The sequence below is a fragment of the Tympanuchus pallidicinctus genome, unplaced genomic scaffold (assembly GCF_026119805.1).
Source record: "Tympanuchus pallidicinctus isolate F22 unplaced genomic scaffold, pur_lepc_1.0 scaffold19, whole genome shotgun sequence".
In the NCBI taxonomy this organism is placed as follows: domain Eukaryota; kingdom Metazoa; phylum Chordata; class Aves; order Galliformes; family Phasianidae; genus Tympanuchus; species Tympanuchus pallidicinctus.
The window spans coordinates 11,714,922-11,731,178 of NW_026294710.1; the positions used below are offsets into that span (position 1 = coordinate 11,714,922).

Sequence of the window (16,257 nt, forward strand, 5' to 3'; positions counted from 1 at the left end):
TCCTATGAGCTAGATAACCAGATTCCCTGGTAACATTTCTTTTGCCTTCCATTTGCTTGCAAGAAAAGGAATCTTTTTGCAGGGACCCAAAAGACTTCACTTTGCAGAGCAAATTATGTGAAACTTAAAGACTCCAGAACTGCGTATGTAACATGAATGGAACTAGACCAGCTTAACTGCTTGTGCATATAGATTAAAAATAATTGTATAATCACTTTACAATTGGCAGTTTTTGTGGCAAGATTATTGGGAAAGGCTGTCCACCACAGCAATAAATACTCACTGTTTACGGTACCTGCTAGTGCATTAATATTATTCAGTCCAACGGTGGCTCCAGCCAGTCCTTGGAGAGTACCCAAAGAAGTCAAAGAATTCATGGCTGCACCAGCTGTGGAATTAGCAGTTGATGCAGCCACTAAAAGAAAAAGAAAATAAAGAAGGCAAAATTAAAGCTATGTTTTGGTTACGTTAGTTGATCACAAAACACTTACAATAATGTTAAACGGAACAACAAGACTACTTGCAATAGAGAAAGAAAAAATATCAGACCAATAGACCAACCTTGCTCAAAATGTTACTGTTATGACTGTTCACAGAAAATGTTGATGAGCCTTGAACTGCAAAGTCTGGATCATAAAATTTAGCACTGTGCTATTTGCAAACAGTAACAGTAAGATCGAGTACAGTCACTTTTTCAAAAGTTTGTCAGCCAGGGTAGCATCCCAGGGTGATCACCAACCAGCTGAGATATTGCTGCTTTATAAACATCACTGAAAAAATAGAATTCCTTGTACAAGTTTGTCATACAACAGAATTTTATCGCAGACTCTTCAAGTAAAATTTAAAATCTTCTGTGAGACACTACTCTCCAGTTATGGCTGCAGGACATTGTATGAACACTATTTGAATGTCTGAAGTTTACAAAAAACAAGAATTATGGGACATACACAAAAAGTAACCATTTATTGCAGGCTCTTAGTCTGGTCTATGTATGCAACTAGTCATTTACATGTACGCCATAGATGATACTTTATGCTTCTACCAAAGCTCTGCCAGAGGGAAAGCTGAGGCTCACAGAGATAAAAGGTCTCTGTTGTTATGATGTTGAGACAATTCTGAAGGTGGGAGAGAGATAAATCCATCTAAATCATATGCTTAGGCAGAGAAAGAGACTCAATCTCTTATCTCAGGAAATAAGGCACCGTAGAAATTTCTATCATTTAGGATAGGTGGGATGAATTAGAAAAATGTCCTTCACCTGTAGAAGGGCCTTGAATAGCCTGCATGAATTAAAAAATTAACTTACAGATATATGAAGTTGTATCAGGTAAATCACACTTACAAAAGCTGAGGAAGTAATTAATTTTTTAGCTTGTCTCTAGAGCCCCATGTTAATACACCAATCACAAAGACTTTTTTTTCTTTTTCTTTAAAAATTGCACTTTGTTCTGAAAAATGAACATTCAAAGTCAATGTTTTGTTGGTGAACTATTGCATGCACATCATGTCTACACCGTGTTTTTTTTTGCTCCTACCCATTATGTAGCTGGGAAATGGTTAAGATGACTTCTATCTTGATGCTCTTTGATGCTCTTTTGGGTTGCTGAACACAACAGAATACCCAGTGAACCCTCAAGAAAGTGGAGTACCTACAGTTTGCAGCACCCAGAAAGGAAAAAGAAGCTGAGGCTAAATTTTCAAACACTGTGGGTAAACTTCAAGGGCCTAAACTACAAAGAACTCATCTTTACAACCTCAAGACCCACCAAAGACAAGCCTTCCCCTCTGGGCCTCCAAGTCCAAAGGACTCTCTTGATGAGAGTAAGGAAAGATTTCCTGAGTTTGGAGCACTCCTTGTCCCTACTTTCACCACATCTGCAGTGTTCTCTTGAATAATTTTATATGTTGCAGACAGAAGCAGCTTGGTTGATCAATTACCTTCTACAAAGCAATAAGCCAATAATGTCTCTGATTAAAAAAAAACTTAATCTAAGAAACAAGTGAGAAAACTCTTTTGTTGGATAATGTGAACACCAGCAGAGAAGAGAGAAAAAATCAAAGTGGATGAATGTCAGTGAATTCCCTGTGACCAACACAGCTCTGTGTTTCTGTTCATGTTCATTATCAGATCATTTAAATGAAGCACTTAAATCTGAAGGATCTGATTGGTTATGACTGGGCTGAATTCCATTCATTTCTCTTTCAGAGTATTATATTACTCTTTTATCTTGATGAAACACATATATTTAAGAAATGAGAGAAATGGGGGCTAGCAAATTGCTTGCCTAAAATTACATTAAAGCTCTTGGGGGCAAATAACTCCTGTGAGTGAGAGCCATACGCTTATGGATTGTCAACACATCTGTTGGAGAAGGCAGAAAAATCTGATTAAATCCTCTTGTGTAGCCCAGAGCTCATCGTGATGGTTCTTATCAGGCTCACTGCTCAAACACGTGCCTTGAGGATGGCCAATATCTGGGGCCAACATTTCTTTTTTTCTTTTATTCTTTCCAAGTTTCTCCATTTCATCAGACAAACACAGAGCAGGTGTCTCAGCAATTCTCCCATTTGAAGTTGCAATGCAGATTATCTAGCTTGCCTAAATAATGACTTGGCACATAATGTAAAATACTAGTTGGAGCACTGAAGAACCTTAGAAATCAGCATTTTGTTGTGGCTATCTCTTCTGCTTAGCAGTTATCTGTCTCACAGATCCACTGGTACAATGGTTTTTTTTGCTCTTTGGCCTATTATTTCTTTGAGGAATAAGAAACTGAACAAATTGAGTGGTTTCCATTATCTTATTGAACATGGACTGAACAGAAATAAAAGGAGCTCCATTCATTAGGGCACTTGTACGCGATGGATCTAGCAACTTGTTGGATGAGATATCCTAGGAGACTCCACACCTTCTCCTCTTTTACTGCATCCTGTGCGTATGAAATGAAGACGATGAGCTAAGACATTATGAATGGGACCAAGACTTAGAGAGAGCACAAAATGCTGCAAAAATCAATGGTTGAAGTAATGGTATTCCTTGTCCTCAAAAAACTTATAGGGAGATGAAACAAAGTCTTCGAGACTTTGAAAGTCTTACAAGAGACACGTGGAGGCTTAGGCCAGCTGAAAGTTTTTACCTTATGAACTCCCAGAATATGCTGAAAATCATCTGAAGACAAGGACTATGCCTTTCCGGTCCTTTGCCCTTTTCTACTTACTTTCAACTAAAAGTTTTAATGTCTACTGAACCAAAGGGGAAAAAAAAGAAAAATTACATGCCTTGTGGTAAAGGTAGATGATTGCACTATTATGGGGGAACCTGTATATTTCTCTCACGTCAGCAAAGCTCCTGGGCTCCCAGAACTTGCTCAGACTAATGGCAAAGGAAGTATGATGCACTGCTGGAACAGCATTATTCTATATTTATGGCTTTTAGTTTTCCACATGACAAACACAGATTGGATACCTACAGAATTTATAAATTCATTTTTACCAGGCTCTCCTGGCACCATGTAAATTAAAGGAAAACATTTCACAGCTCTCTCCATCCTCAACACCACCACATAGCTGCTCTGAATTGAATCACTTCACAGTGGTGCTTAATTAAGAGTAGGTATCTCTCCAGCTACACAGACAGCCTGATGTATGGAGCTGTAATGCTGCCAGGAATCACCCTCTTTGTGCTACTGGTGCACCACTATTAAGTGCAACACAGAGGAAAATCAAAACACATAAAAAAGTGCAAATCATAGAATACCATACATAGAATACCCTGAGTTGGAAGGGACCCATAAGGATCAAGTTCAATTTCTATGACTTAGGCTTCTGGAATCCCTCTGTATGGCATGCTTTTTTTCCACAACATTTGCTATATTATTTTTCTCTTCATACTGGCAATTTTATAGTTGCCTCCTTAAACCTATATGTGGCAGGGTGACGTAGGGCTGCGTTAAGTGAATTACACGATACTGAAGTTAGGGGGAGAGATTCAGCCTGATGATTATACAGTAGCTGCATATACAAAAGGCAGAGAAGAACAGAGCTGCTTTTTATCTGCTGCACCTACCCCTCCCTAACAATTTTAAGCCTTGGATAAACATCAGAACATAACAGATAAGATTTTGTCTGCTTTTTCCTCTCCAGCATCAGTCACTGGAATAAGTTGACAGCTTTCTCAAAGAGACTGTTGCTCAATGAGAGCAGCACTGTCTGGCCCTAGTGGAGAAGTTATGGGGTTGGATCCTTTGGCTGATGTTCCAAGAGTTCAGGCCAGATGCTCACCATAACTAACTAACCTTAATAATCTATTAATATGTGAAGATACCACAGCTTTGGAAAGAGGTCAGTGAAGACTGGCAAGAATTGTCCAATGACCTGTAGAAAAGTCTGCTTTGTCTCTTGAAGATATGCTATGTGCTGGACAGCTGTTGCCTCCTCCATCTAGGACCCATCCAGAACATTTTAGAATCTTCAACCATGAAAGATAAGACTCAAAATGTATATTTAACTATTAGAGACTGCAGTAGCTTCTTCACTGATCCTTCTATTCCCATATTTCTGAGTCAGCCTCATAACTATCTGCTTCTTTTTCCTTCCAGACTACTCAACTTCAGTTTAGTAAATAGCCAGATACTTCCAAATATTATAAATAATATTATTAAGAAGTTGAGAACTAGAAAAGAGCATACTAGAGCTCTCCCTCGTGACACTCCCAAATCCCTTCCAACCTCAGCAATTTGATCTCTTCCTAAATGAAATTTTTTTATGAGCTTCATTACAAATAAAGAAACTTGGCCTTTGATTAACATATTATTTAACAGAGCTCTCTTTGATATAGTGAACATGTTTTGATTTGGAGTGAATGTTGTACATGGTTATTTAATTACCACTGTTGTTTTTGTGGAGATTTTTAAGGCTGGATTTATCTGGTATTTTCATCTATTGTCAACATTTTAATTTCTGCATGCAATAGAGTATAGCAACTTTTAAGTCAAGACTCTTATACAAAAAGTTTAAGTGAGCAATGAGACATTTCCCTTCTTATTAGTAGCATTTCAACACAATTCCTAAAAACTATGCCAATCTAGAGAAACAGACAGTACTAACACATAGACTTTTGGCCATTCTGTTGGCAAGCTTAAATCTATAGAGTCACAATGATTTACATCTGGATTCACATCAGCTGGAAAACTAGATTCAGGATAACAGCATCTAGGAAAGTCAATGATGTGGAAATATTTTTTTGGCTTTGTATTGCATACTGTGGACGGGATTAATTTCTCCGCCTTTGGCAGTGTCACAGTTAGTTTAAGCTAGTCTAGCCAAAACTGTTCTTTTGGACCATCTCTCAGATAAAGAGACATCTAGCTTCAGTGCGCTACCTTTGGATTTCTATGTCAGGATGAGCTGAATTGTGCTCTGGACCTAATCCTGTTTCCACGGATTGAGATGGTGAACATAGAGCATAAACAAAGATAGACAAAGGTAGACATAGGCCTTACAGATGAATCACATGAAGGGGGTTGGATCCTGCTCTTTCTGATCTGTGAGGGCTCTGCTTTTGTCCTGTCCGCAGAGTTGGTGCCATTCTTTGAAAATGCAGAATGCAATCACCTCCATCGGATCTTGATCTCACAGAATAGTCTGATGCTGGGGAATCCTGAACCAAAGTGCACAGGGTGTACATATTTCTGTAAAGCACACCTAGACAGCAGGGACTTATGCAGTGCCATAGTACAGGTAGGATGGCCTCACATGAGAGCATGAACAATGAGCAAAACTACTAGATGCTGCTGCTGCTTCTCTAGTTCTACCTCAGACTTCCTGTGTTACCTTGATAAAATATTCACTATGGTTGCTTTTTGTTTTGTTTCGTTTTGTTGTTGGAAGACGGAGCTGATTCTGCTGCTTCCCACTTGCTGGCTTATTTTATAGAAGGCTACGTCTTCAAAGTGCAGGTATGTTTCTATCATGCCTATTTATTTCCTGTTCTTAAGACCAAGGAATGCTCTTAACAAGGTTTATAAGTATACTTAAGTAAAAAAACAGAGACCTGTGTTCATCTTAGTGTACACACTTAGTTCACACAGCACAGACTTGCAGTACAGAGTTGGGCAAATCCCTCATCCTCTCATCCATATCTCTGAGCCAACATATAAAATCCTGTTTCCCAACAGAGGAGACCAGGAAAACTGTCTGGGCACTTGATGAAAGAGAATACTATAGGAATGTGTCCTCTCACTGCTGCTCTGAATACAAGGATCTACTTAAATTACACATGTAATACCATGATTTAGCAAAGAGATGGTTTCAAGTGGGTGTTAGACCCCAGTCTTTATTTTACTTGGTAAATATCTGAGAGATATAGAAAGCCATATTCCACAAATTAAAGGGTTTCTAGGACACTCCAGAAGATGTTTGCTAACTTGGCACTATTTTCTGGGTGGTGACATCCAGTAGGCTGCGCACTCTCTCCACTCCTCTTTGCCTCATCCTATTTCCTTTCTTGTCTTCCAGAATACTTCTGAAAATGATACACAGACATACTGCCAGTTTGGTTCTAAGGTATCAAAAATACCAGAAGAGACATTTCCATGATTTTACGGTTTCTTTCTGGAAACACCGTTTTGGTTTCAGAGCAGTACTATGAGAGAGAATGGACAATGAAAATAACAGAATCATACAATGGCTTGGGTTGGAAGGGATCAGAAAGATCTAGTTCCAACTCCCTACTATGGGCAGGGAGGCAAAAAAAAAAAAAAGAAGGCTGGCTTTCTCTTTTTGCCTGCATGGAGGGTTACTGTAGAGCTTCACCCACTCCACCCATGAGAAGAGAAGGGCCAATACTTCTGGAGCAGAAATAGCTTTCTGGTGTTGCCTTCTAGACTTCAGGGCAGCTCCAAAACTGGCTTACCTACATCAGCATTTCCCAAATAGTGATCCACAACAACAACCATGTCAGCCTATTGACAGATTTCCTTTATGCAGCTCTCAGTTACACTTCACAACTGCTTGTCACTCCCTAATGCACAGCACAACAGGAAGCCCAACATTTACTTTGCTATCAGTTACCTACAAATGTGTTTTCTGTTCACATCCCACTTAAGTCCCTTGTAGAGGATGTGCATATATTAAAAAGCAAAGCACACCACTCAGCTCTGAAACATAACTTTGTTCTTGTTGTTTTACTTAATGGAGAGTTAAAATAATTCAGCAAGTACTTTGCTCCAGTAAAGATGATAAAGCAGTTTGCCAGGGATCAATACTACTGAAAAATGTAAGGTTAAGCATCTCTGTGACTCTAAGCACGAGAAGTTGCAGAGAACACATGCTTTCTTTTGGGAGAGCCTCCTGTCAAATTTATATTGGCATTTTTCTGAATCTAGAATCCTCTTTCTTGGTGTGAATTAGGCTGCATTTCTAATTTTCTTATGCTTTCCTGAGCCCAATGGCTCCAAGGATTAGATGAAATGGATCTGCCTTAATCAGCTCCTGACTAAAAGGCTGACATTCAAAGGGACCCAGAGAAGCAGAGCTGGCCAACATGTACCTTATGAAAGGACCTTCGCATGAAAGTACAAATTCAAATTCCTGCATGTGAGGAGGAGCAACGTGTGTCAATGACACAAACACAGGATGGCTGTAAACAGCCTAATGGTTCTGATTACAGATGACCACAAACCAGCAGTGTGCTCTGGGAGGTAAAAAAGCCAACAGTGTCCTGGGCTGAATGGAAAGGAGCAGAGACAGGAGATCCAGCTGATTTTTCTCCTTCAGTCAGCACATGTTAGATCTTATCTAAGTGGTACATCTAGTTTTGTGCTCCTCATTGCAAGAAAAACGTTGATCAACTGGATGGAGCTCAGTGGGAGACCATCAAGGTGGTCAAGGACTAGAGGACTCATCCTGTAGAGAGATGCCAGTAGAGGTGTGCTTATTCACACTGCAGAGATGGCTTCAGGGGGACTTAACAACAGCACCTCTGCACCTGTGACATGCAGGAAACTGGAGACGGGCTGTTCAATGCAGTGTATGGCAGGAGGAAGAAAGGGAAATTGAAATAAAAGAGGTTCAGTCTGAATACAAGGAAAAACCTTCTCTAAGTGAAGATTGTCATGCATTGGAAAAGATTACCCAGACTGATCAGTCTGTGTTGTTGCAGGTTTTCAAGTCCTGAGTAAATCAAGCTCTGAGTAACCTGATCTGACCTCACACTTGACCCTGTTTTGAGTTGGGGTTGGACAACAGATCTCCTCAAAGACTTCCAATATCCTATGATCCCAAAAAAAGAACAGTGTGGCAGAAAAGCAGAAAAAGTCAAGCAACAATGAAACAGAATAAAAGAAAGATGAAAAATGAATATGGGTTGGGAGAAAATGGAACACAAGATCTAGCTTCTGTTATAGGTCTGTTTACTGGCATAGAGGGTGAGACTGAACATGCCACTTAACTCTTTGCTGTTTTTATGATCCTGGTCTGCCTCAAGTATTTCTTACGCAAACTTTCCAGAGCTAGTTCTACGTCTAACAAGAGAAGGTCATGACCTTGCATGATTCCTATGGATTTCAGATTCATTTTAGTTTCCTTCTGATTTAGCACCATGCAACAGAAAATAAAATTGTAGTAACAGAATGCAAAGAATGGATTTTTAAAAACTGTGAGAAGAGAATACATGCACTAAGAAAAGAAAATCAAAATTATTCTAACACCTCCCCAGTCAGTAACACAGAAGAAGTAAATGGTAAGAGTTGGGGACAAATGGAAAAGAAATATTAACCTTAAGAAAAACATCTCTAATTTTAGCAAGTTGAATTTAAAATCTTCTGTTTACTACTCAAAATCACTTGGGTAAACAGAATATTCTTTGTCCCTTTGTTAGTACAAGAGGGATAATAAAGCTAACAGACAACACTGGATTTAACGATAATCAGATTATGGCTCTGTTTTCTTTTCCCTTTCTAAGCTTCAGTTGCAAGAAACAATGATGTCTGCAATGATGTAATGCAACCTTTAGCTAAACAAGACGAACACCTGCGGGCTTGCGTGAAAGCCCAAAGATACTAGCCAGAGTTTAGTTGTGTTCAACAAAGCCTGTGCAAAGCTTCCAACTTTGTTCTAATCTACAGCATCTTAGTTTGGTTGTGGTGCTCTTTTAAACAGATAAAAAGGGCACTCAGCTGTAGGAGTCCTTGTATAGCAGTGAATCAACACCACCAATCTGGTGTTACGCAGATTCTGGCCAGAGATGATCCTAGGTGTTTAAGGTCAGTCCACTCTTCACATAGCTCTAACAATAATGGACCTGGGGGTATTGATTGATGCTCGGCTGAACATGAGCCGACAGTGTGCCCAGGTGGCTAAGAAGGCCAATGGCATCCTGGCTTGCATCAGAAACAGTGTTGCAAGCAGGAGCAGAGAGGTGATTGTTCCCCTGTATTCAACACTGGTGAGGCCGCACCTCGAGTACTGTGTCCAGTTTTGGGCCCCTCACTGCAAGAAAGATATTGAGGCCCTGGAACGTGTTCAAAGGAGGGCAACAAAGCTGGTGAGGGGTCTGGAACACAGGGCTGATGAGGAGAGGCTGAAGGAGCTGGGAATGTTCAGCCTGGAGAAGAGGAGGCTCAGGGGAGACCTCATTGCTCTCTATAACTTCCTGAAGGGAGGTTGTAGTGAGCTGGGGGTCGGCCTCTTCTCTCGTGTCATTAGTGATAGGACCAGGGGGAATGGCTTCAAGCTACGGCAGGGGAGATTCAGGCTGGACATGAGGAAGTATTACTTTTCAGAAAGGGTAGTCAGGCACTGGAACGGACTGCCCAGGGAGGTGGTGGAGTCACCGACCCTGGGGGTGTTCAAGGAAAGACTGGATGTTGTATTGAGGGACATGGTTTAGTAGGAGCTATTGGGAATAGGTGAACGGTTGGACTGGATGATCTTTTAGGTCTTTTCCAACCTTGGTGATTCTATGATTCTATGATTCTAATAAATGGCTGGTTTAAGGAGATGGAAGCCATACAGTTCACTCCTCGGTGTGACTTAAATGCCTCCAATGGAAAAGCTAAGCAATTGAAGTATAGGGATGATGGAGCTTGTGAAATGAGCATTATAAACATGGGCGTGGGGGAGAACTGGGAAGTCAGTCACACTGCCCATGTGACAGTGCTCTCAGGAATTTGCAGTTGCGTTTCTGTCTGAAATGAGCACACTCCAAGGGTTCTGACTGCACAAGGAACATTTTAAAGAGGAAGAATAATTAAGCGATGACAGAGGCATCATCATTATTAGATAATCACAACCCAGGGGCATTAACAAACATTGAGTGTCTCTAATCCCACGGGGTCTAATTATTCTGTGATAATAACCACACCTCCAAGTTTTAATTTATTCTTGTGGAGAGCAAGGGGGGGTGTAGGAGAAAAGGGGGCATTTTAATATTTTTGCTGAAAGAAGATGCAGTTGGCCTTTCAAAAAGGCTCATCAGTATTCTAATCTAACTAGTGTATTGTGATTGGCATTAAATTGTCTGCCCTTTATGGTGATCTCCAACCAATCTGAGTATCCATCCTCATACAAACGGGTGGCCTGCCAGTCACTAACACAGTGCCATCATGCACCCGTTCTGCTGCTCAGGGCAATTTTTGGCAAAGGAAATGTGGATTTTCCCATTTGGGAGGTTAATTCTCCACGAAGTTCTCTGACAAACACACTGCCCATGGCATGGAGGGATGAGTAGAAACTTGATCATTTTCTGCTACCTGGAAGTGCTGTCTGACGTGTCAAAAAGGGAGATTCTAGTAAGTTTAAGTGCTCTGCTTGTGCCTGGAAAGAATAAAATAAAAGTGACAGATGCACTCCAGGGACACAGAACCAGAAAAGCAAGAGAGGAAGAAAGAGTTGGCAGAAATGAGAATGACAACATAGAGAGACTTATACCAATATCACAGCCTTTCCTGAATAAGTCAATGTCCCTCTATTTCTTCATTACTCACAGGAGAACAATCCCTATGAAAGATTATCTATGACTTCTCAGGATACAGGAAAAGAGAAATACTACTGAGTAATGGAGGAAGGGAGAACAGCAGTCTCTCAACACTCAATCGCATCTGCGTGTCTCTGGCATGCATGTGCAAGTGAGATGAAGCAGGAACAAAGAAGAGGAGAGTCTTTCCCCATGGTGATCCTTTTGGCTGAAGATGAGTTTCTGAGAACACCTTTATATTTCACAATGTCCTGTGCATGCATGCTCACATACAAGAAAAAAGAAGCAAAACCAACCCAAACAGAGAGGTGAACTAATTCATTCAAATTCTTTGCAAAGACAGAAGAAGCAAAGTAGAGACTTCAGTTAGACTCCTAACTCCATACTCTCCAGGAGTATCTTCAGGGTTGCTGGGCATACTTACGTGAATCTATGCTGTTGTGTTTAAGGGTACATTTTCCTTTGAAATTATGAAGATGGAAGAGAGTAAAAAGTAAATTTATGTCTTGGGCCAGTTCCACACTGATGCTTCTGTTTTGTTGAAATGCATTATTTGGTGAGGACACGTTTTTACTTCACAAACTGCAAGGCCATTAGTAAGGCAGTCAAGGGCTTAATTTATTAGTTTCAAACCCATTCAGCTGTTGAAGATGCTTGTGTTTGGCCAATGCATAAAATAAATCAGGGGCTACAAATTCAATTAACTGTATCTTTTCAGATAAAGTAAAATAACATTCACAAACTCCAATTCCCATTGTATTCCACAATCTATCCTGCTTCAGGGAAACAGGCCATGAGTAGCTTGAACATATGCTCAATTTTCTAGGATCTCAGGAGCAGTGCTGCCAGTAGCAAATGTTAGATATTTGAAAGCTCCTCCGATTGCATGAGTTTTGCTAAGATTTGGATTGTTTCCTGAATTCTACGAACTCCAACATTTTCTTGGCTTGGACTTCTTGTCAGATATACAACATACAAGCTCATATATCTACCTGTGTAGCCAACTTGATAGTATATTTCTTTAGTAGAAAATAGCCCTGAATGAGCTTGAAATAATACCTCTAATGAAAGGAGAAAAACAGGCTTTTTTTTTACAAAGTGGGATTCTTGTGGCCTGAAATAAAGATTAAGAGTTGGGAAGAGAGAGACTTTCAAAATATAATGTATTACAAAGTGTTATTTGTATACTGCAAGCAAAGTAAATCCAAAAAGGTGCTTAGGCAATGGATTTAATACTTTAGGAATATGATAATGTACTAATGTTTAAAAAACAAACATGTCTCCTGTTGAATTAGATCCTGCTAATCCATGGTTTAGTACTGTACATGGTTTCCTAAAAACAACTCTGCAGAATTAACCAGCAGAATTATTTGCTGAAAAATATGCATGTGTTTCTATCCTTCAACTCTGGAAATCATGTAGTTCTAAGTAAAAAGACAGATATCTTTCTGTGCCCCAAATTCCTAAAATACTGATGTTTATTTTAAAAAAGAGTCAAGGTGCTTTTCAATATTGTCTCCTCCTGAAGTTGTCCAGCAGCCTCACACTTCTTCACTGAAGGTTCTGTCCACTCAAAACCCAGCCATTTAATAAGTAAACTTCCTTAAGATCCCTTAGGCTGAATTGATATACTTCTGCTTAGAAATCTCTTTGCCAGGAGAATATACAATGACCTGATACATTTTACAGGACAAATCTGCAAACAGGTCATTCTGGTTAATCGATCACTAGCCTGCTGCCACCTGCATCCTTCAGGTTCATTGTTCCAAATGAGGAGCCAGGAAGAGACATTGCTGTTGCAGGGATGCTCCATGAGAATTAATTGTCCTTCTCCTCTCCTTTTATGCCCTGAGGTTCTGGGATATTTTGGACACAATTCACACTCTTTAGGCAGTATAGATGTTTTGAAACATCATTAAAAATACAACTATAGGTCAAAAATTCGTGCCCATTTCCCTAGTTTTGGCTCTAATAGATATGCTTGGATCCCTACTTAGGGGTGACTTAATTAGCAGATGGACTTAGCACCAGTATAATCTTTGCAAGTAGCACCATCATCTTTGGGCACTAAGAGCAGTCACAATCGTCCATTTGTTTAGAAGCTCAAGCACAGACTCAGATACTTAACAGAAAGTAGGTAGGGCTGGTTCACACACAACAGTTTGGTGATGTACTCTCTCCATTACAGATAGCAATCTTCCTGAACGGTGCAGTTAAGCGATTGGCACTGGGTGGTTGGCATGCCAGGCAACATTTTCTGCCTGGCTTCCTTGCAAATATGTAATTTGTAAAAAAAAAAAACCCATGGTGCTGAGATCAGGGTTAAGACGTTGGACTGCTCTCTTTCAGAGCACTAAGATAATGGTGCTAATAATAGAAGTCCATTTAAACGTAACATTGAAAATCATATATTTGGGATGTTTAAGCATCACCTGAAGCATCCATTTGGTAGGCAAATGGTATAAGTAAACCTTTATTTAAGATACATGTTATATTTAGCAAGTGTTTTTTTATCCTAGCAACAATTAACATTATGAGAGCTAAGTTTCCTACGTACTTCAAATCAAACAAAGCTTAGTTTAAATGTTTTTATAACAATGGAACCTGCATTAATTCCACATGAGATGGTACAAAAATAATCAATTTGTACTACAGTATAAAGAGTGCCATTCTGCATTTTAAACCGATCTCTTCCAACATGAAACATCCAGTCCAATTCATTCTTCAGCAAACTGTCAGACCTTCCTACACACCTACTGGCAGGGTTATTTTTGGATCATCCTGGAAGCAAATCACAGCTATCTCAGTGGGTGTACTGGTCTCTAACAAAATGTCACGGCGGCAGCCTTGCACTGCTGATTGGAGAAAAATGTATTGTACTGAAGTGAACAAAAAGAGAATCTTCTAAGAATGATTATTTGAACACTCTCCACTGCTTCCCAGCTGAAGCACCTTGTATATTCCATAAAATCGCTAACATTACAACAATTGTGTTCACAACATGAATACCTTCAACTAACAAAGACAATCTTTATGCCATATTAGGGGGTAGAAAAAGTAATGAACCACAGATTTTAACTGTGAGTTATAATTCTCTGCTTTTAGCAGGGGGAAGAGTTGAACTAATTCTTTCAGGACAGACACTAATGGTAATATTTTTTTCTTCTCTTTTTTCAGTTTATTCTATACTTCACGGAGTTCCTTTCTTAGGGGGAAGGCAATAATACTTCAGTGTCAGCATCTGTCTGAAATGAGTATTTTTACATTTTTTATGTGAGGAGGGCTTTTTTCAACATAAGGCTTAAAAGGTGAATTCTGACAGAACACAGCAAAAGCTGGGCTTGATTTTAAGAGGTTGTTAAAGAAAAAAGTCTGTCTTTCTACAATGACAATGTTTTTTGCACAGATTTCCTTTTAGGTTTACACAGCAGATAAACCTGAAGAGTTCTGTTACAGAAGCATCAATAGCTAGTTCAGTGGTGTGAATAAATAATAGTTTAGAGAATCAAATGATCATGAAAATGTGATGGAAAATCAAGGCTCCTAAGTATGCAACTGAATTAGCTTCTGGTTTTGCAACTCTTCCACAACTCAGAAGTTATACTGAGTATCATAAAATCACAAGGTTGGAAATGACCTATAAGATCATCTAGTCCAACTGTCCTCCTGTCACCATTACAACCCATTAAGCTACTATGTTTAAGAGCTTCCCTACTGGCAACTGAAGAACTGGCAACTGAAGTTATGTAAGAATTTTAAGAAACAAAACTGAAACAGGCCCATGGATGCAGTAGAATCTCTCTCTCTGGAGATGTTCAATCCGTGGCTGGGCATAGCATTCACCAACCTGCTCTATGTGGCTCTGGTTTGAGCAGGAGCCTGGAGCACAGACTCTGGGTAGAGATCCTTCAAAACTATGTGATTTTGTGTCTTTCATGCTATGACGTTCAACAGTAAAAATCTATGCAGTGGTGGAAAGTTATAAGATGAAAAAATAAGTTGGCATCTGAAACCCAGCTTCCATATTCTTCTTCAGAGTGCAGATATGTTTCTGCTGTTGCTTAATAGTAGTTTACAAAAAGATAGCAGGACATTTTTTACAGTACCAAGGTTGTACTACCTGTGAAAGCCAGAAAAAAACCCCCAAACATTATCCTTGTGAAAATTAGGGTAATGGGTCAAGTAAAGCAAAGTAAATGTCAGAGTGTTGGAGGGAGATACACTGATCCTAAGTTCTTATGTCCACCTCTGCAGGAGCAGCCTTTCTGCGGGCTTTGTGCTAGTCAGAATTTCTGCAGAATATGGCAAGGATATTCTCTGGAGAACAGGTCACAGTCCCTAACACTCACCTGAGATTTGTCCTGCCCTAAGTAAGTGCCACTATCTACACCTGACATAGTTCCTCCAACCTCCTTGTTGATTTAATGAGAAATGCAACCTTCTGGGAAGAAGCAAGGGGAAAGTTGAGACAAACTGGCTCAGACAACATCCATGGCTCCACAGAGTTGGGTAAAAGCTACCCCAAGGCCATGCCATTACATTAAGAAATACTGCAGGCACTTGCCTTTGAAACAAGAATATATTCTAAGTAAGTGAGTGAAATGAAAAGAAATTGAAGAATTAATTAACCAAATAGAGGTGATTAAAGTAAATAAAGGAAACAATTATCATATCAAAATAAAAGACAAGGAAGATGATTAAATGAGTCTTCAAAAGACCCATGAGAAACTCATGAAAGACATAATATGCATTTACCTGGTTTTCATTCTTTCTTGATTTCATTTTCATTTTTATTCACTAACATCTGATAATTGCAAGAAACAGTTACTTTAACCATGGGCAATTTAAACCATTTTAATTTTTTTTCCAGGGCCAAGAGACAAAAGAACCTATTTATTGCCTGAGGGGATTTTTACTAAAATGAAAGCTTAATCTTTTATGTTTTTTTAAGCAAAGGCTTTTAAAAAATCATTTCTAACAATGCTGTAGGGAGAGACTTCCATGGGCATGCAAAATTGAAATTATAAATTTACAATTATAAAAAAATTAATAGTTTGGGGGATTGCATTGTCTCTGTTCTTTCTGAATGAATAGTGTTTCAAGCTTAAGAGAAAGTATTTAGTACATGAAGGAGAACGACTGTCCTTAGACTCTGTGGCGGTCAAAGCTTTTTAATAAGTATACAGCACATATGAGAGAAAGATCATTGGAATTTAATTTGCTTGGAAATATGTGAATCTTGAAGAAAGAGTTTCGTACAAATTGAACAATCACTACTGAAT

At 39.4% G+C, this 16,257-nt stretch overlaps 1 protein-coding gene across 18 annotated transcripts in view; it reads right to left on the reverse strand.

Annotated features, from left to right (window-relative positions):
- Positions 1 to 16,257, reverse strand: part of CELF2 (CUGBP Elav-like family member 2) — a 555,355-nt gene that overhangs the window by 23,198 nt on the left and 515,900 nt on the right. For 16 of the 18 annotated variants that reach the window (XM_052681218.1, XM_052681213.1, XM_052681212.1 and 13 more), the window contains one exon: positions 296 to 415. In XM_052681218.1, coding sequence (XP_052537178.1) covers positions 296 to 415 — 120 coding nt within the window. Of the gene's footprint in view, positions 1 to 283; positions 416 to 16,257 lie in introns of all 18 variants that reach the window. The other 2 variants (XM_052681211.1, XM_052681215.1) reach the window with 1 other exon arrangement.